The 21697-nt window shown below is 39.9% G+C and overlaps 3 protein-coding genes across 5 annotated transcripts in view; 2 read left to right on the forward strand and 1 right to left on the reverse strand.

Annotated features, from left to right (window-relative positions):
• Positions 1 to 351: 351 nt before the first annotated feature.
• On the forward strand, positions 352 to 14725 carry lsm14ab (LSM14A mRNA processing body assembly factor b). 3 transcript variants are annotated; one of them, XM_061745587.1, is made up of 10 exons: positions 352 to 661; positions 1950 to 2113; positions 3264 to 3411; positions 5461 to 5655; positions 7569 to 7652; positions 9024 to 9074; positions 9519 to 9692; positions 10940 to 11096; positions 12706 to 12946; positions 13025 to 14725. In XM_061745587.1, exons 1-10 carry the CDS (start codon positions 541 to 543, stop codon positions 13046 to 13048), a joined length of 1359 nt encoding a protein of 452 aa, XP_061601571.1. In that variant the 5' UTR covers positions 352 to 540; the 3' UTR covers positions 13049 to 14725. The 3 variants fall into 3 exon arrangements, with proteins under 3 accessions (XP_061601571.1, XP_061601579.1, XP_061601587.1); XM_061745595.1 differs by having other exon boundaries at positions 12715 to 12946; XM_061745603.1 differs by lacking the exon at positions 9024 to 9074.
• Positions 14726 to 16323: 1598 nt separating this feature from the next.
• On the forward strand, positions 16324 to 18463 carry ss18l2 (ss18, like 2). The gene is made up of 4 exons (XM_061735115.1): positions 16324 to 16478; positions 16650 to 16726; positions 17805 to 17941; positions 18450 to 18463. The coding sequence occupies exons 1-4, from the start codon at positions 16410 to 16412 to the stop codon at positions 18461 to 18463; spliced, it is 297 nt and encodes a 98-aa protein (XP_061591099.1). The 5' UTR covers positions 16324 to 16409.
• Positions 18464 to 18769: 306 nt separating this feature from the next.
• The window catches only part of LOC133463860 (granule associated Rac and RHOG effector protein 1-like), a 47399-nt gene continuing 44471 nt past the window's right edge, over positions 18770 to 21697 (reverse strand). The window contains exons 13-14 of the mRNA XM_061745614.1: positions 21485 to 21560; positions 18770 to 20861 (exon numbers count right to left, since the gene is read on the reverse strand). Coding sequence (XP_061601598.1) covers positions 20526 to 20861; positions 21485 to 21560 — 412 coding nt within the window. The 3' untranslated portion in view covers positions 18770 to 20525. The remainder of the gene's footprint in view (positions 20862 to 21484; positions 21561 to 21697) is intronic.

Here is a 21697-nt window from a genome sequence, read left to right on the forward strand (position 1 = left end):
TGGTTTACAAAAAATAGTAAAAAAAGTTTTCAAGAAAAATTCTATGAAATAACTTGTATAAAAGGGAAATTATATCATAAATATTTTGGATGCTGTATTTTTATACTTTTTGATAATTCTGTAAACCTAGAGGTTGAGCCTGTGTAATTTAGCGATAATAACTTCCACCTTCGTCTTAATCACCTTCATATCTAAAATGTTTTTGTGTTCAGTAAACATATTCTGTTGATTTAAGAAATATCAACAATGTTTATCCAAGTGGGCAACGTTTGTAGAGGAAACAGAGACAGAAAAGGTGATTTTTAAAGGAACAAACAACAGTTTTTTTAATTTTCCCAGCGTGCTTTGCGGCGGGACGGAACATGAAAGCGGCCATGTCGTGACCAGAAATCACGCAGCGAATGTGCTTCACAGTCTAGCTTACTTATTTGTGTTATGCAGCCTTAACACAAAGCTTTGGACAATTAATCATCTGAATTTTGGTGCGATCTGATACGTATTCCATCAAAGTTGGCGTGTTGTTGAAATAAGCCGGGCAACATGAGCGGAGGCACGCCTTACATTGGCAGCAAGATTAGCCTCATCTCCAAGGCCGAGATCCGCTATGAGGGGATTTTGTACACAATAGATACGGAAAACTCGACGGTAGCACTTGCAAAAGGTAAGTGGGGTCACCTGCGTGTAGAAAATAATTCTGAGGAATAAATGGGAGTGATTTATGAGTATTAATCATGAATATGTGAGTTTTTCTTGCAGCCCATATGGCCATGGCGCTGCTGTGGCGCACACTCGTCCTTTATGTCTGTCTGCAGTTTAAACAGTTTAAACAGCCTTATCATTAAGGTTATGTGTTACAATACTATTTGTCATTTAAAAAAACTTAATTTGCCATTTGATAGGCATTCAAGCTTGCTCTTAATTAATTTTTACTTCAGAGTCTCATATAGCCACACCTGTGCAATGTACTTAAGATTGGTGATACTAATCTAATCTGGTTATTAGTTTTTAGCGGTAGTTTTGTTGTTAAAGATACATGTATGACACTTGACTTGAGTATTGTTTCATTCATGATTGAAGGAAATATAATTGGGGACTTTTTTTGACTCCCCCATTGTTCTTTTCTCTGTTGATTGAATGACATGTACTGTCAGAGGTATTTTTTTTTACTTTATTTATTTCTCAGGACAATGCACATTGATGAACATATGTAAATGTGCCAGATTGTAGCACAACGCTAGTTACCATCTGTAGTCCAATATAGGGAGGTAAGGAAGATAAAAATGCAATAAGAAAAAGAAAACAGAAACAAAGACAAGTACAATTAGTAAAATGAGAATGATAAAAAAAGTTAGTAGGTAGGAGGAGGCCCAAGCACACATTAAGTGTGTGTACACATTTGTTGACCTCTGAGCCACATTTTTATCTGGTTTTTAAAAGTTGTTAAAGAGGGGCATTCCCTTATGTGTACAGGTATAGAATTCCATAACGCACTACCCTTTATGGATATTATGGATATTGTGTGTCTTTCTTGCAAGGATCTGTTTCAGGTTGGAAATCTTATTGTTTGTTTTATTTCGGTAATTTCCAAAAATAAGAATTCAAATACAAAAGAAAAGAAAACCAGTAAACATGAAGTTCATGCTGATATTGCGTTGCACCAAAATATATTAAAAAAACAATACCAAAAAGGTATAGGCTGAAGCTTAATACGTCTACCCTTTTATCATCAATTTCTGTCAGTTTATATATACCGATACAGAGCAGTAAACCAGTTAAAAGAAAAACATTTCATATACTTTTTGTATATTGAAAACATTCAGTATACTGTATAGACCAATTATCTATTTAAGTTCAGACACTTACATAAACACTCATACAATATGATCATACATACTTAATGATTTAATAACATTGTCGTATTAATCACCAATGTTGCATTTTCTTTATAGTTCGCTCTTTTGGCACTGAAGATCGCCCCACTGACAGGCCTATTCCACCTCGAGAGGAAGTTTTTGAGTACATCATCTTCAGAGGAAGTGATATAAAAGATCTGACGGTTTGTGAGCCACCCAAAGCCACTAGCACTCTGCCTCAAGATCCTGCCATCGTCCAAGTAAGTCAACTCCATTTATTGTGCTATTAAAGCCTTAATATGTGGTGCTTGCTCACACTGTGAAAGGTTGAGTAAATGTTGTCCTTAAAAATCCTTTTGTAGTTCCTTTCATATAGTAATGTCTCTAAATATCATCGTCTGTACATGATTGGTCGGCAGTACACTGTCACATCTTGTTTAAGTCATCCTTGATAATAATTAGCAACACCTGTAGTTGATGACCCAAAGTGCATACCCTTAGCTATGCCAAATGCTCCTGATACAATTTTAAAAGCTCTACAAAATATACCAAATTTATTTTGCCGGATATAAATATATTACATTATATAGATATAACTATTTTATCCTTTTGCTTGTTCAAACCCAATTTTTTCTAAATATTTTTTAACAAATCTTAGTAAACGCTTACTTCTCTATAATTGATTTGACTTGACTTTAATCACTCTTAATGTCCAAATCTGGTCAAAACAAAAATTCAATAGTTTGTTAAACTACTTTTACCATGGTGTGTTTCTGGACCTGCAAAGGCACAGGTGTGTCCTATTACAGTAATTAAGGGTGCATAGCCACAGTAAGGGGCTTGTCTGAGTGTGATTTCAATAGATATGGACCACAGTAGTTAATAACACGTTTGCTTTATTGTGTTAAAACAAGCAAATCATTACTTTTTTGTAAACAATTAATACATGATTTCAGAAAACAGTTGATGCATATACATTTAAAACAATAGGTTGTGGACATGGGAACATTTGATACCAATGTTTGCTTTTGCAGTAAGCATAATTGTAATATAATTTTTTCCATGATTTTTATTAAAGAAATTTAGAAGAAAGTGATTATCCCACTGTTTGGAAAGAATGAGATTTAAGCTTTTGGCTTAAAAGCTTAAACGGAGGTTATGTATCAACATAACCTCCAGTTTCATGGGAAAAACAAATGTAAAGAGTCCATGTGAATTGGATGCCCTTTCAATTATTATTTATTGCTCACACAGAATTTGTTGTTGTTGTTACAGTTCAATTTAATTACAGATGTGATTAAGAACTACAGTTGCATATTTGTTTTGTTTTTTATTGCTCATCTAAATTGGCCAGAAGCACTTGTTTGTTTTTTATTGGCCTTTTTATTTATTTTTTTATTATTTTTTCAGTCCTCACTTGGATCCACAAATGCAGCGGCACCATCATTCCAGTCTCATGGATCCTATGCACCGTTCAGCAGGGCTCCAGTTCCCTCATACAGCCAGTTTGGTGTTACGCCCCTTGGAGCCCCGCAGTTCGGATCAGCTGGAGCCGGAGGTAAATGGTGGTTTAAGTTCAAAATAATTTTATTCATAGATTAATTGAATATTGCTACACACAGGAAAGTCATATCAATAAATATTTGTCTCGGAGAGGAATGTGTTGTAATTGTTATCCTTCTGGATATTGTAGTGTGGTGCTTCTGGAGTGTGTGATTCAGAGCCCATTACTACAAGTCTTTCAGTACCTATCCAGAGTTTAGTTAGGTCTGCTTTGGTGGTTGTTAGTTGTATTTACTTCAGTCGGGTGATAGATTACACCAGGGCTGCCCCTTTGACACTGAGTCTGTTAATAACCTGCATGGACAAAAGTGCTAGGCACGGCCAAGAGTGTGAGGGGACTAGTCCGGTGACCTCAGGATTACACTTCTGCTTTTGTGGATGAGTTAGTCCTTTTAGCTCCATCTGAGTTGGAAGTTCTAGGGACAAGAATCAGAACCTCCAAATGTGAGTTCATTCAGTTCTCGGTCAGGAAACGGTGAGGTGCCGTCTCCGGACTCGGAATGAGGTTTTGTCTCAAGTGGAGGAGTTTACATATCTCTGGGTCTTGTTCACAAGTGAGAGAAGAGTTGAGCGGGAGATTGACAGATAGATTCTGTACCGGTCCTTTGAGTTGAAGAGAGCTGAACCACAAGTCATGGATCTCCGTTTACCAGCTAGTGTTTGTTCTAGGGCTGCAGCTATCGAATATTTTAGTAATCGAGTATTATACTGAAAATTCCGTCGATTCATCGAATAAAACATATTTTTGTTTAGTTAAGCAATTATAAATATACATAAGATGTTAGATGTTATTCGACATTACTAAGACTAAATTATATAATACAGTAGGTTCATGGCTGTGCATTTAAAAACCCTGAACTTACCCCAGTTGACCAAATTCACTGCCTTCACTCAAAAAACTAAGGATCTTACTAAGAAATCTTATTTCTAACCTAAAAATGCCATTACACCTGATAACACACATCACTTAAAAGGTTAGGTGTTTTTTCCACGTGTTTCCATTGAACTGTCATTTGTGTCAAGCAAATTTTAAGTTCTAGTTAAGTTTTAAGTTAAAGTCTTGATAAGATTTTGAGTTTTGGCACTGTTCAAAATAAAATTATGAGCCCTGCTGTATTGGAGCACATTAGGCACCAGCGCTACTTGATGTTTTATCCATCAATAACTGCAGAGCTAAAATTGAAAACTACCCAGTTAGCTTTATTATGTTTTTATTTTTCACCCTCATCACTCTACAGCTCTGTGTTTTTACAGATTAAATGCGTTAGCCACGCATCGACAGTAGTCATAATTAATAGAAACTTAGCCCTCCATAGGGCTACTGTTATGGTAGCAAGGTACCGTAACGTTAATCTCATTAATTAGCGGTACGTTAACTTCATTTTACCGTGTCTCGGGTGACGGTCCTCCGCTCTCGGAGTAAAAGTGTTAGGTGGAGATGCTGCAGCATTGAGGACGTACTGTTGTGGTCTGCTAGCGCTGTCTTACAGTGAAGACATGCAACAGTGTTCACCTTGGTGTCCAGCTGGAAATGCTCCCACACTTTTGACATTTTCTGCCTTTTCTTTTAGTTAAAACCAAACATATTCACCGCCTCTTTCTTCTTCTTTTACGTGTGTGGCGTCAGCGCGTTGTACCGCTTTAAACGTAGTCCGGGCGAAATACCTGCTTTGAGCTGGCAAAATTAAACGATCTTGAGGCAGAGAAAATTCCTCTACCATTTTTTTTTTGTAATCGAATTACTCAAATTATTCAAGGCCTAGTTTGTTCTGACCCTCACCTGTGGTCGCAGACTGAGTAGTGACCAGTGTCAGTTGCTCAAACAGCAGATCTGTGCTTGAAAGTGCCTTTTTTCCAAAACATCTCATTCAGTTACATTTTTTTCACGATGGATGATTCTTGGTGAGATGAGTCGAGGTCAGCTTTTGTTTCTCGCTGGACACATGCATGACATTCTGAATCAAGAATAGTTTGTTATATTTAGTTGTTTTTTCCCAAGAAAGTCTCATACATTAATCCTTTTTTTGTTCCCCCCCGCCCTCAGCACACATCACCCCCAAGCTGGAATCTTTGACAAAACCCCCCACAGCAGAACAGGCAGTGCAGGCTCCTGCATCCGCTGCTCCAGGTCCACCTGCTCCAGTAGGACAGAGGACTCAGGCGGGTGTGACGGCTCCCAAATCCACCGGTACGTCCTCTGGCAGCCAGAAACCCCCCGACCTTCTGGAGCCGAAGAAAGGTAATTAAAATGGCACACTAGCTGTAGTGGCTTAGCCTGGATGTTGAAGGGAACCCTGGCTATTAAGACATGTAGGTCTTAAAAGATAAATGTTGGTGTCAATTATAACAATGTGATATCGAAAACCTTCTTGATGTCTTCGTTTTTATAAAATTTGAAAATATAATTTAACTCGTAGGTCGCCATTGTTCTTTACACCGCAATGCACTCTGGGTAGTGACGTCAGTCGGTTGCACCTGCTGGCCTCGTACACTGTTGCGACTGTTCAACGAGATAATCCAGAGGATAAACATGTCATCTGTTGAACCCGAGCGCAAGGTCAAGGAGGAGGACAACACTGAAAACATATCTCAAAACGAGCCAAATGAAGACCAAGAAAGACGGGATGAGGCGAGAGTGGGACAAAATAGATGGTGTCTGTGCAGCAACTGCGTCTCGATGCCAACAGAGAAGGAGAGCGTTTGTTGTCAAGGGCTCGTGTGTTTGTCAGCAGCTGTTCACTTTAAGCTATTGTGTGATAAAACGTATTCCAATATCAATAATTTTGGAGATTATTAGCATCCAACGCTGTCCTATGCTTTATAAATCTTTAGGACAGTGGCGCCGCCAGGATTCAATTTCATAGTAGGCACAGAAACAGTCCGTCCACTTTCAGGGTCCCACTCGGCCTGAATATTCCACTATCCATTAGGTAGAAGATAGATTGGTTGGCTATTCAGAGTTCAATAAGTATTTCAAAGATCTTTTTTTCCTCAAACAAAACTTTGCAGTGACAAATTGGATAACGTGCGCATGGCGCACTACAGATATGGTGACATTATTATGCGCACCTCCACACAGATGCAAACATAAACATTATGGTGTCGGCGCACCAGAAACACAGATGAAAACACAGCTAAACATTATGGTGACGGCGCACCGACAAAAAAGTAAAAAAAAAACAAAAATTCAGCACCATAAAGTATGAACCATAAAAGCACCATAAAACTCAGATAGGCTAACCGACCACACGTTTCAACTAGCAGATAGCCGATGCTACAATTTTTAAAAAAAAAAAAAAAAAAAACCCAGCCTGATGTGGCTCCACCAAAATGATCAGAATAGTCATTAAATTAAATAATGATGTTCTTGCCTATTTGAAGCGAAGGCTGCGCCTCCCGTTTCGTCAAACTCCAGGGCAAGTCCACTCAGCCTCTGGTCTGTCATGGTGACATCAAACAGTGGACCCAGCACGTACCACAAATATATACATAAATCCTTCCCAAAAAGTGTACGCACAGTGCGTACAGGATTCCGGCTGGCGGCGCCACAGCATTAGGATATACAGTTTAATGCAGTGATAAGATGCGCACGACTTTGATCCTTTTTGCAGATCTCCCGTGCATCACAGCACACGAGAACTTTGAGCCAGTTTGCCTCAACCGAGAGGTCTTACGGGCTGCCCTCGTCAGCCTCCACGACCGGGAGATGCTGCTCATCTATGTTTTAGATACCTGTCGCAGTTAAACTAACGCGGTTTATCTTCCCAGAGCAACCGAACTACGTCATCGCCCCCAGAGTGCATTGCGCAAGTAAAACATGGCGCCTCCCGCAGGTCAAAATATGTAATTAACATTGTAGATTTTTAAAGCAATTACATTATTTTATGTGTTTCTAACAACATATTTTAGTATAAGAGAACATTTGTGGTTTATTAGGGCCTACAAGTCTTAATAACCGGGGTTCCTTTTAAGGAAATACAAGTCTTAATAAGGATATGAAGGAATGAGGTCTTAGGAGTTTTCTAGGTGATTTTATGAAACACAGGTCTGGGACACAGACATGTATGGTACATTAATATATTTTATTCCCATTTTAGTACTAGTAGTTAAATTAATACTAACCTGAAAACCTTCTGGCTCTCGTCTGTCCAGCCTCCGAGGTTCAGAAACCGTCACATCAGCCAGATAATGAGCACGGCGCTGTTGAAAATCGGGATCCCAACAAGCGGCAGATGGGTAAGTGGTGACCTTCTGCTTTCAATAACAAGAAAAACACTTCATTATAATTGCAAATCTTGCACAATTTGGTAGGAAGTGTGTGATTTTTGTATAGTTATATGCAGTGTTTCCCCTAGAATTTTTTTCAGGCCCGGTGGTACCCACCGAAAAAACCCTAAACAGATGAGGCGCGTGGGACGGCATATTGGACATGTGACATGCAGCAATATAACAAAGTTTTACATTAAAAATCATTGTAGGCCTATATTGCTGAATTATATCACTTCAATGAAATCATTACGCTTAAGCTAACCTTTAACCAAAGTTGCATGGGCCTGAAAGGCTGCAGTGTGGTGGTCTGACCCATATGAGCATTGAGCATCTTTTCTATATATTTCAGAGGAGATCTCTATGAAAACCCTCTGGGATGGTCCTCTTTTAACGGGCTGCTTGTGCTGACGGCATATGTGACAAAACATCCCTATTCACAATTGAGATTATATCAGTTATAAATAATTTAAAGATTGTAGAAGAATTTTTTTTTCCCCCGTTTTGTTATAACAGAGTTACATGCATTTGACTGGGGAAAAAATTATCCTTTAGTGGTTCTAGTGGAAAGACAATCTATTGTCTGTTATTTTCATCATTATTGCTTACCAAAAAAAGAAGCTCAATCAGAACAAAAATGTAAGCTAAACAACAAATTGGAAATTTACCATGGGGAGTGTGGTACAACCAAGGGCTTTATTTATGGTTATTAAGCCATTCGGGATCCCACCCAGATGTTCTGTGTTTAGATGTTGTTTTTTACTGGGTCACCAGTCGGACGGGGGTCGGCAGTCGGACCAGTGTCAGCGACGGTAAAGGCTGATTTATGGTTCCACGTTACACCAACGCAGAGCCTACGCCGTAGGTCACAGCGTAGCCTACGGCGTAGGGTACGCGGCGAGGCGCAACGTACGGTGCGTGTCGTCCGCGTACCCTACACCGTAGGTTCTGCGTTGGTGTAACGCAGAACCATAAAGCAGACTTGACGCGCTCATACGTGTGCCTGGCGTTAGGACCCCGCGGACGCATGGTGTGTCGTCGGGCTGTTTTTTCCTTCATTCTTCCCTGCACCGTCACATGCAAACATAAACACACTTACCTCGCAGAAAGATTTCTTTATATCATGTTGTCTGTCGCCCGGGATATATATATATTTTTTTGACAGTGCCATAGTTGGCTAGCTACAAACTCTATACATCCAATAATGTATAATAATATTCCAGCAGCAGTACTCTCATCGTTACTAGGCAACGAAGCAGGTTGACTCACGTTGCAGAACAGCGCTGCGCAGAGGTGCTCCTAAACGTAAATGATAATTGATTTTTTTTTTTTTTTTTTTAGGCCAGGCGGGGGGTCTCGTTGGCCTGGCGGCTCCGCCAGGACTATACAATGGTAGGGGAAACACTGGTTATATGTACATGTCACCATTTTCACTCAGGATTGTACGTAGTCGTACACTGTAAAGGTTTTCATTTTTATGTTATGTAGATCTTGTACCTGGTTAGGCATACCTGTTATCTCTAACCAAGCTGCAGTGAGATAGGGGTTTCCCTGTTGGGGAACAAAACTCTCAAGTTCTTTGTTGTTGGCTGCTTTTTTGTTTGTTTGTTTTTCAATATCATGTACTGTGTGTGAAGGTACTTAAATACTTACAAAAAATGTGTATGGTGAATCAAAACTTTTTTTTCTCATGCTTTTTTAAAATGTCATTTGTGAACATCTAATTTTATTGATGGTATTAAATCTCATAACCAACACGCTGCGGTCTCAGCATTGGTTGACTGCACTGTACGTTTTATTTCCAGGTTTGAGGATTCTCATGTTTTGTCTCTGCAGGTGTTCAGTCCAACCGTCGTGGCCGTGGCAGAGGAAACCGCAGCAGAGGCAAAGTAAATCTGCGCAGAGATGGCACCGTGAAATTTGACGAAGACTTTGACTTTGAGACCGCCAACGCGCAGTTTCACAAAGATGAGATCGACAAGGAACTCCAGACGAAGCTGAAACTAAAAGGTAACTCTTCAGGATTCACGTTTTTCTATACATCTACAACATGTCTCGTATTAGAGGCCCACCCTTCAGCTGTGCTTTCACAATGACAAAGGTGCAATAATCCCTCCTCCATCAGAGATGCTTAATGATATTCTGGTCAAGTTTGATTGGGCTGGTTAGAATAATTATTGTACTTTGAAAATTAACATTTAAACACAATTATACAGCATTTAAAAATGAAAAATCTTATGTTAGGCGTAAATACTAAGGCATCATTAGCTGATTGGCACAAAGGTGCAGCATGAGCTTTCTCCAGGTGATGGAGACAGTCAGGGAAAAGTTGAAGACACAGATAGGAAAAGTAAAGTCTGGGAAAAATTTGAGGGAATAGTAAATTTAAATCATACATGTGCTATATTTCATTTGTTGGTCTGAATCATTAGTGTTTGAAAGTTCAGGTTCAAAGACTGATTATTCTTGGTGCAGGGAAGCAAGATCACTTCTGTTTTTCTTTTCAAGTGCCGGTGGCAGCTGCACTGTAGCCAGCCCTCCTAAATGGTCTTTTTTGTTATATACCCGGGTCGGTTATATATTTTTGTGTGTATGAGCGTTATCAAAATGTGCGGTCAGGTTGGCTGAAAATGGTGGGTCGTTTGATCTCTGTCCCTGATGCGTGCTTTCACAAAGCCTGACGGAGTCTCCCGGCCTGACCGTCCTTCAGGTCCCCAACATCTGTCACAGGCTGCTTTATTCAGTCAGCACTGAAGAGACGACGGCAGTCAGCCCCCCCGTTACACCTTTCTACTTTAATTCAGTCTGTCATCCGTTCTCTCCTGTTTATACCTCTGTAACTACCTCCAGGGGCAAAACAAAATATGACATGAATTCACCCAGCAGGGCAGAATAAAGGTCACACAGAACAGATTGGTCATGTGAATGCAACTCAAGGGGAGACGAACTTTGCTTTGTTGTACATAAGAAAAGAAACACGTTTTTTGTTGTTATTCCCCTCTTTCCATTTATGTGTAAAAACACAAATGAATTGAGATCATTTTTTTATACTTAAAATAAGTTTGTTTTATTTATATGGCACCTTTTTACAGACATGAGTCACCAAGTGTTTTACGAGTCAGATACAAAAGAATAATAGAGTACTTTAAAAGCTCAGGATTACAACAATAACTCAATAACACCATTTGTCATTGCAGTGCTTTTTTAAAGATTTTCTTTTGTCAGGATTTAATGCATTTTTTTTCCAACATGACCAGATGACAAACCTGAAAAGGCAGTGAATGGAGAGGAAACGGCGGACGCGGATCACCCAGCCAACGAGGCGACCACCGAGGAGGAAGAGCCCGCCAACAACTCCTGTTACTATGACAAGACCAAGTCCTTCTTTGATAACCTGTCCTCTGAGGGAACAAGGTAATGCACTTCGCACACGGGCCATATCGCTTTACTTCAGGTGTACATGCAGCAGTCACAACGGGACCAGACGGTTTAAAGGGACTCCCTTCTTGTCCCAGGATGCAGACACATGAAAGAAAATAACTCAGACAGTAGAATACTAATAACTGGACAGGCAGCTCTCACATTTGTGTTTTTTTTTCTCTTTCAGTATTGGCTTTTTCCAGCACTTTTGTTTCAATTTCAGTCAGACTAATGCAATATTTTATTTTTTTTGCTAAATATTTTTCATGTAGTGTCCATATCGTAACTATGCATCAAGCAGGGAAGAGAGGGATGAAACAGCGCTGATGTTTTCAGCTTGCATGTCCAAAGAACAGCTGTAACTCACAGCAGCTGATGGTGGTTCCCCATCAGCCGGCAGCGTGGACCGGTTAAGATGCCGCTCTGCTCTAAGGATAAACCTTGAGTCTATTTTAGTGCAGGAATGCAGATAAACTGTCAGTTTACACACAGCAGATGCAGCTGGCAGGAAGTCATGAGAATGGTGTAGACTCTACACCAGTGGATTTTCAAAATAAAACGCCACGAGTGGGCTCCGTCTCCTACGTCAACGTTACGTTGACATCACTCTGAAACTGGTCTGCGGCACTCCCACTCTCTGTGGGACTCGAAGCTCAGGGTGTCAAACATAATGCAGAGTGGGGAAAAGAAAAAACACTCTGAAAGAAGATAAAAATGTTAATCAAAGAAATACAAAAGTTTCAGCAGTAATTTATGGCACTTTTCCACTGGTACCTACTCGGCTCTGCTCATCTCAACTCGGCCTGGTTTCTTTTCCACTACAATTCAGCACCTGGAGCAGAAGTAGGAGGTTGGAGTGAAGCTGCTGTGACTTATTTGATTGTGTGATCTAAACGAAGAAGACGACAACACTAAAGATGTAGAACCTGGAGGAGATGATATATGTGCTGCTGGGTCTGTGGCTTGTGTTTGATATCAAGTTAAAAAATGAGAGTGAGAGAAGCTTCAAGCGGCAACGCTTTTTAATTTTGTTTAGTTTGTCTCAGCACCGCTGAAAAGTCCGTTGGTAGCTGCAGCTATGAAGTGACAGAGCTCCTGGTAGATCTGGTCGTTCCTTATCGCCCGTCTAGATCCCTTTTTAATTCTCTCCTCAGCCACAAGGTTTATGAACATCTGCACCTCAGAGTTGGATCATGAAACAGACTTTTCTGCTGCCATTGCTGGTCGAATAAAATGAACAAGAAGCTCCGTCAAAGTCGCTCTTTCTCTGATGTCACATCCTGACTCGACGTCTGACTCCAACCCCCCGACCAATCGGTGGCCTGTAGTGTGATGATGTCAGATACAGCCGACTCAGCCGCTTAGAACCTCGGCAGGACAGATACAGAAAAAGTATCTATTCGGCACGTTAGATCCCTAGTGGGAAAGAACCAAACTGAGTGGAGCCGAGCCGAGCCGAGTAGGTACTAGTGGAAAACTGCCATAAGATCAGAGAATCGAGTATTTAACTCCTCAGGTGTTGCATGTAGTGACTGATGAACGACAAGGGGGTGTTGAGTCGCCTCAGCGCGTCCTCTGATCTTCTGTGCACGTTTGTGCCCAGGGACCGCAGACCTACCTGGGCGGAGGAGAGGCGGATGAATTCGGAGACTTTCGGCATTCCTCTCAGACACAACCGGGGCAGAGGAGGTTACCGCGGCCGAGGCTTCATGGGGTCCCGCGGGGGCCGGGCCAGGCCCTCCAGCAGAGGTTCCTTCGGACCGCCCCGGGGGGCCCCTCCCGGCTTCAGGGGGGGGTTCAGAGGTGGCAGAGGAGGCCGCGATTTCTCTGACTTTGAATACAGGGTAAGTAAATTACAACAATTTGTATTAAACGAGGATCAGTGGGAGTCGTAGAGTGAAACCGTCTCTTTGTTCTTCCAGAAGGACAACAAAGCGGCGGCGTAGTGACGGATCCACGAAGAACCTCCACGTGAAATTGTTTCCATTCTAGAAATTTCCTTTGGTCTCTACATTTGACAGAAAGAATGAAGACATCCTGTTAGTCACCAGCACCACGGTGGACCGTCGACATCGGTGGGGGGGGGGGGTCCCACTCCCTCGCTCTCACTCCACCTTCAACATTAGTTCTTGTTTCGGGTCCCAAAGTTTTGATAACAGTTACCAGATGGACAAGATTTCATGTAAATACAAAGTTTTGAGGCAACTCTGTACTTTTTGCATCGGTCAAAATAATTTCTTACCGGAGTTGTTTGATAATGAAATTTTTCTCCGACGCTGTGAGTGGATCACAGCCAACGTGATCAATAGCTTTACTCTCCTCCTTTTTTTTTCTCCATTTCTTTTTTTGACACCAAAAATTGTACGCATCGCCTGTTGCGCTGCGTGTTTCTCAGCTCCGTTTGGTTGTCGTGTATTCTGTACTTTTGTTCAGTTAGAATTCATTTTTAATGAATGAAGGAGATGAAAGAATCCAGAATCAGAACTGAACGTTGTGATTAATGAATGTGAATCATCATATTCCTCCATCTGACTTCAAAATTCAAAAGATCTGGGTTCTGTATTTACAGTGTTTATATCAAAGGCAGCCTCCGTACATCTCACATCGACACAGGTCGTTCCTGATTTAATTTTGGAGCTGGACCGGTGCTGGCCGGGTAACCAGTCCGGTCTAAAGCAGCTGACCAGGAGGAACCCGCTTTTGGTTGATGTGGTTCAAAGCATCGTCTTTACAAGTATTTGTCGACTGCAGGATTTATTTGGGACCAGATTTGTTTACATAGCTGTCAGATTGAGAGAGTTTCCATGTTTTGTCTTTGAAAAACAGCCATCAGTAGTAATATCTTGTTGTGGCCATGGCAAAGAAACCTAATAAGTTACATTTGAAAAGAAATGATCTGCTATTTTGCCAAAAAAAAAAAAAAACAATGTTTGGTTTAGATAAGTTGTAATATTTACATGTTTGGCATTTCAATACGCGTAAAATGTTATGTCCCGTATAGACTGAGCCATCTGTTAAGGCACATCTTGTATTTGTGTCATTGATCCTTTTCAACTGTTTCACCATCAACTTTCTTTTTTTACCCCTTTTTGTTTTTGTTGTTTTCTTTCTTAAAGCTCCACCTGTTGCATTGTCATCAGTGTCGTTGCACTCAGGAGGGTTTTTATTTTAACTGACTTGTGAACAAAGGGACAAGAACTGGATTTGGTGCCAGTGTTTTTAAAGGCGTGTAGTTTTCATTTTGGCTCCAAATTATTGGTGTTCATTTAGGGAGTGCCTTGAGAATGGTGGTTTTTCTTTCTTTCTTTTCCTCCCTCCGCAATTATCTGTTTTAAGTTAAATGTTACCTTTGACAGAAGTAAAGCTAGCACTACAGGGTGAAATTAAGTTCTTTTCTGGAACAGATTAAGCAGTCTGCAGGGCGAAGCGTCTGTCCATCTCTCACAGGCACAGAGAAAGCCCAAGAAACCGTCTCTTTATATCGGCTTTCACAGAAAAACGAATGGGATATTCAAAACAACTTTTTGTCATGTTTGCTACTACTTCCAGTCACTGGAATTTTTGTTGAATAGCAGCAAAATTGAGTTTTTACAAAAAATAAAGTTGTACAATTTTCAAGTCAAGTGTCTGGATTCTCTGAGAGATGACTGTTTTTTGGGGGGGGCGGGTTAATACTGATCCATGTCTCTTTTTCAATAGATTTTATTAGGAAAAATGCCTGTGAATTTCATGAAATATTTGTCCTTTTAAAAGTAAGTTTAGAAGCAAGGCAGCAAAAACGCATGCACACGTGATTTAAAACATTCAATTCAAAATGCGTTATTTCCTAAAAGGGAAATTGCTGTTTTCTTGAGTTCAGTCTCTTCAGAGTTTCATGGTAGATGTTTGTTTCTGCGGGCAGGAAGGATCTCGTGTAGCTGCTGCAGGGGATCTCTTAGACTTGAGACCTTGCTGAATCACAGCTGTAAAGATGATGCTCAGGGTTGTCCATAAACATCAATGAGCTCATTGATTTTTCATTGAGCACTATTTCTCATTGGAAACTGAAAGTGTGAGGCAATTCTGAAGAAAATTTTAAGACTTGCTTTTGAAAATAAACAACCAGATGCAGCACACGAGGACAAAAATAAAGAAACGTGTCCACGTTTTGCTAAAATTACAGACTTATGGAGAGTTTCTTGTTAAGATTTACTTAAAGGACTGGTTGTGTAACTGGGATGGATTTTTTTTCTAAAGCCTGATAACCTAAATATCCATTTGCAATGGTTAAAACATGTTTATCAGTCAAAAAGAGCAGTAATTAAGTAAGTATTATTGTCCAAGTTCTTTCCCTGCAACTCCAAGATTAACCATTCCAATGAGTTTCTACAATTAGATTTGAGGGTGATCCAAATACAAATTGTGTTTTAGGAAATTTCAGATTTTCTTGTGCAGTTTAAAGATAATGTTGCTTTATAGTAGAGTACAGTGTGTTGAATAAAAATTGGAAAGAAATAACTATGAAATGAGATTTAGAAAAATAGTCTAACATTTCACTCAAATTAAAATGAACAGGGTTTGACAGGAAAGACAAATTGCTTCATCAGTGTCTTTGTACTCAGGAGGGTTTTTATTTTACAGGACTGTCTCAGAAAATTAGAATATTGTGATAAAGTTCTTTAAAAAAACAAAAATGTCATACATTCTGGATTCATTACAAATCAACTGAAATATTGCAAGCCTTTTATTATTTTAATATTGCTTCCCAGAGTATTCTAATTTTTTGAGATAGGATATTTGAGTTTTCTTTAGATGTAAGCCATGATCAGCAATATTAAAATAATAAAAGGCTTGCAATATTTCAGTTGATTTGTAATAAAATTGCATTACAGAAAATCACAATATTCTAATTTTCTGAGACAGTCCTGTTATAACTGACTTGTGAACAAAGGGACAAGAACTGGAGTTGGTTGGTGCCAGTATTTTTAAAGGCTGGTGCAGTTTAAAAATAATGTTGCTCTAAAGTACGGACAGAGTGTTGAATAAAAATGGGACAGAAAAAAACTATGAAATGAGATTCATAAAAAAATAAAAATAAACTAAATCTAATTTAACATTTCACTAAAATGAAACCGAAAAGTTATCGTTTTCTTACCGGTAGGGTGCTACTCTTCGAGTGTACAGGAGATGGCGGTAGAGCAACAAGCGCTGCACCGCCGGAAATGACGGCATCCAACGAAGAAGAAGAAGGAAAAAGGAGAAGAAGAAGAAGAGGAGGCACCCACATGTAAACAAAACAACAAAAGTAAAACAAGTTAAACTCCAGAAATGTCCGTCGTGTTTGTCCCGAAGAGGCTGCGAGGGAAGGCGAAAATCAACCAGGAGACAATACAGAGGGTAAAAGCAGAATATCTGCTGCTTCCAAGGCGACTAAAAGAAGTTATATGGCTTATTAGCAGTTAGCTGTTTCTTTAGGAGTAAATCCACTTTTTTAATAATAATCGAGTTCATAATTCACTATATTATAGCATTTATTTAATATAAATAACACATATTTGTCTGTTCTAGTTGCTTGATGAAAACGACCAGCTGATCAGATGCATCGCCGAGTACATGCAGAAGGGACGCGCGGTGGAGTGTGTGCAGTAAGTTTATCACTTAAATAATCAATTATCTGATAAGTTTATCACTTTTTTAAAAAATGTTTAAATTTGTATTTCTTTTTTTAGTGGATAATTCTTTTTATTTGGAATTCAAGTGTTACAATTTTTTTTGTTTTTAATAACATGTCCGATACAAACAAGTTCAGAGGACTTTTGAATTTTCTTTTGCTTCGAAACATTAACATCTTTTCAAGACTTCTGAACGTGAAAAACTGTTGAAAGAAACTTAAAGCTTTCTATGTTTGTGAAAGATCAATGGCAATAGCTTCATACAGCTGTCACAAAGCTGAACCGGTGTCGTGCCAAAAAGTGATTGCCTGCCAGAATCTGATTTCTCCCCTGAAAATGGGTCTTTTTACCTGCCAAAAATTGATTGAAGGCCAAATACAGTTAATGAAAGGTTGTTTCTACCTAAATATGATTTGATCTCATTCTTGAGCTTCATAATATAAACACTAGAGCTCACAGTATTGCTTTTAACTCTTTTAAAGGACCATTACAACACAAAATAGACATTTTCACCTGCCAAAAATTGATTGAAGGCCAAATACAGTTAATGAAAAGTTGTTTTTGCCTAAATATGACTTGATCTCATTCTTGAGCTTCATAATCTGAAAATCTGACGTTTTAGCGCTGTCGCTCAACGGGCTGCTGTGCGCGCTCCCGCGGCCACAAATCAGAAGAAATCAGATTCTGGCAGGAAATCACTTTTTGGCACGGCACCGGCACGGGGGGTTAGGGTGGGGGGGCATCCACTGCAAATCTGAAATGAGGAAAACACAGGAAAACACACAACGGGCACACAAGCCTTAGGAATCTGCAAGAGAGAAAACAAACAGGAACAGGCAGAGGCACAAACAGCAACCATTCCAGGTCTCTGAGAATGAAATCAAGACTAGGTTATCTATCCCCCAAAACTGTGGGGTGAGTATGTAGGTGAGTGAGCAGGTGTGTATGTCTGCTACAAGCGGAGGAAGTAAATGAAGTTGTGAGCATGTACTGTATGTCGATGCACGTCCTTTCCAGTTTGGTATTTGAAGGTTTTCTGCATTTCAACCAGGTACCAACAGATCCTTCACCGCAACATCGTCTACCTAGCGACCATCGCCGACGCCAGTCCCGACAACATGCCCCCCGCCTCTACAAATGTAAGTACAAAACACTACACAAAAATACCAAGAATAATTTGTGGCATATGTCTACTACTGATGTTCAATGCCACCGATTTCCGATCTGATGCTGAGTCAAATTCAGGCTGGTATCGGCGATACAGATTCAATACCGATACATTGTGCCCGCTAAATCAAAAGAAATTGGTGTACAACTTAGTTACTTATTTTAAAGTCAGAAGTATACTGAGGTGGTGGCCTCATTCACAATATAGTTGAGCTGTTAGAACAGAAAAACCAGAGTTTTTCATCACAAAAAAACTATGACAACCATTAAAATAAAAATGAGTGAATAATAAACAAAAATAAGTACTATAAAAATGAAGAAAAGTAGTTCCTACCAGCAGCGTGTCATTTAGACAAAATCTGAATAGTTTAGTTAATTTCCACCGTATTCCTGTTAATGATATACATTACCACAAATGAGTGAAGTATCGATATTTTCATTTGAGAATCGATTTTAGCTCATACAGATCTGGTATCGGAAGTATCTATTTCGGTATTGATCCCCACATCACTAATGTCTGTGTTTCCAGCTGACCTCTGGTGACCCCCCCACTGCTGTGAACGGACATGCAGCGACGCAGTGATCGCAGGTTTCTGTGGCTGGATCTTCTCTATTAACTGATTTGATGACGAAATATTTAAGACTGATGAATGAATGGAGTGTAATGTGGATGTATCTACGACATGTTCTTCATTGAAATAAAACATTTATATTTTTCCAAGAATGTGTCCTAATGTGATACGAGTTGGGTCAGAGACCAGATTGTAGCAGGGGGCATTTCCATTTCCAGCTGATATGGTAAATGTTGTGCGGGGAAAGAGTTTGACCATAAGAACACCACAAGCAGCCTTTCAAATCGCTAGTTATTTTTATTTTTTTAATATTTTTGCATTGCTGGTACACTTGGAAAGAGTCAGTTGCCAGCTCGAGAGAACAAGAAGCAACAGAAGCCAAGCAGTCCCCCTTCATATCTTCAATCAGGGCAACGTGTTTTTATTATTTTTCTTAAATCTTTTATAGAAGCCACTAGTAAACCATTTGACACAGCTGAAAAGCTAACAGTTACAGTCCAAGGTCTGTCATGACGTCTTAAAAAAGGCTGCAACAATTAGGGAGATAACACAGACAAAAAGCAACAAACCCTATATCTTGATTGTGCAAAGCACATTAACTATAAAAAGATATATATTTATATGTATATACAGCAAACAAACTTCTGTAAACATGTTAAGTATGTTAGTTTTTCTGAAAACATGGTGTCTTTTCATAAATACAGGCAACATTGGCATCCGCAAACATCACAAAAGGATAACATTCTGGGCTTTTAAATGCAGCCCATTGCCATAGAAACCGAAGGAAGGAGGGCTAAAAAAAAACCCCGTCACACAATGTTTTAGTGTTTAGCATGGCATATTTGGTAACCTTTGTAGATAAATGGTGTAGTTCAACTCTAGGAAGGGAAAAAAATGTGCTTTTTCACATATTGGGAGGTGGAAAATAATGTAATATGTCTTCAACACTAACATACAGTTATGGTATAACATGTAAGAAAATACAAAAATAAGATTAATACTGTCAATAATTGTACACAAAAATAATGTATTAATAAACAGAATAAATGTTAGGTTTATGGGAGTGTGTGTCAATCTTGAGAAAAAAACCGCCAATTAGCAATTAGAGAGGAGCAGATGAAGATGTTTCCCAGTGCTCTCAACCGAAGGAGCTTGTAACTTCCTGCTTATCAATAATCCAGACTGCCTCACACCTCCTCAGCGTTGTTCGTGACCCGATCAACACTTTGGTTGTGAATGATATCCTGCAAGTGCTAATCAATACCGACATGGCACATAGTTACAGCTATAGTTCTTAACTGGTCAGTTTATGAAAAAGTAGTGTCTTTCTCTCAAATTACACCTCTGCAGTGACTTACTATATTTATGCTGAGCCTGCTCAAAGCCTCTTGATAAAAAGAACTAAATATTTATATTTCAACTTCAGTATTTTACAAGCTATGAAACAGTAGATGGGTAGCTGTACTCTGAGTCATCTTGCGAGAGATTTGGCAGTTACAGCTATGTAGACACAGTATATTTATTATGGGCAGAATGAGAACCGTCTCAAGCCCTCGCCGTCTCATGACCCCCCTCCTCTACACGCGCGCACGCATGCATGCACGCACGCATGCACGCATTCAGCTGCAGAAGCAAGTGGGTGACGGCCTACACGTCTCCAGCTCTTGTCTGAGGAAAAGCTCAACAGACAGAGAAACGACCACTAGACTAACTGCGGCCAGCATGGCACATGCACCTCTCTCGCAGTTAAAACATGGCAGTTCCACAACAAAAAGAAAAGAAAACTTGAAAATACATATTTTTTTTTAACTTTTTCTTCTTTTTTTTTTTGTATAAATGGGGATGTTTGACATGGAAAAATATAGATAGAAAATGTCGAGCCAGTGTGTGTACATAACATTGCCTCTAAGGGTTTAAAATCTTTCGATTCGGTGGGCGCGGGCCGCGCCGGCTGCAGCCTGGCCCACTCAGTGGCTCATGTCGACAGAACTGCAGGTCTCGGGGGGGGGAACTTCACCGTGGACTTGCTCTGATCAGTACTGGTGAAGGTACGAGGGCCTGTGCTCGTGTTTGAGGGGGAAGGATTTGAAGCCCTTGGTCATGGGTTTGTGTTGCTGCTGCTGTTGGTTGAAGGGGTAGCCGGAGGAGATGCCGGCGGAGGAGATGCCACCAGAGGAGATGCCGGCGGAGGGGGAGCAGTCGCTGGCGGTGGACCACACCGGGGACTGCAGCATCTGCATGGAGTCGCTCCACTGAGAGGAAGGAGGGATGTTCATCTGGTACAAGGAAGAGCTGGGATTGGGCATGGTGTTGGTGTGAGCGGAGTGCTGCCAGGGCGCTTTGGGGGGCCAGGTTTTAGTTTTGCTGTCCTGTGGAGCACAGTAAAGTTAGAGCCATAAACGCAGTCATGACACGAGAACAGTTTTAACTTAAAAATGTCTAAACATTTTCTAGCTTGAACTGAAAAATATACAGGACTGTCTCAGAAAATTAGAATATTGTGATAAAGTTCTTTATTTTCTGTAATGCAATTAAAAAAACAAAAATGTCATACATTCTGGATTAATTACAAATCAACTGAAATATTGCAAGCCTTTCATTATTTTAATATTACTGATTATGGCTTACATTTTAAGATTGAGCTTCCCAGAATATTCTAATGTTTTGAGATAGGATATTTGAGTTTTCTTAAGCTGTAAGCCATGATCAGAAATATTAAAATAATAAAAGGCTTGCAATATTTCAGTTGATTTGAAATGAATCCAGAATGTATGACATTTTTGCATTACAGAAAATAAAAGGACTTTATCACAATATTCTAATTTTCTGAGACAGTCCTGTAGATAGATGATGACTTTATTCTTCCCCAAGGGGAAATTTTGTTGGTCCGGTATAAATACAATAGAAAAAAGAATAAAAAACAAAACAGAGGTGAAAAAGAAAGCACAGTTGAAAAAAATATATACAATGAGATTTTGTCAGTGACCTTCACCTGGTTATCATCGCCGATGTGATGGAGGGGGGGTGAAGGCAGCGTGCACACCTCTGGCTCTCCGTAACTGTGTTTTCTGAGGACAGAAGAAGAATTCAGCGTGCTGAAGTAACTCAATGCCAGAGGAGAGTTAATCAGTTAATACTCTGACATGTACGGATAAGTGGGGCTGTGGTTAAACCTCAACCGGGACTTCTGTCCTCATCCCAGTAT

This window comes from Cololabis saira, chromosome 2 (genome assembly GCF_033807715.1).
Source record: "Cololabis saira isolate AMF1-May2022 chromosome 2, fColSai1.1, whole genome shotgun sequence".
NCBI classification, from domain to species: Eukaryota; Metazoa; Chordata; class Actinopteri; order Beloniformes; family Belonidae; genus Cololabis; species Cololabis saira.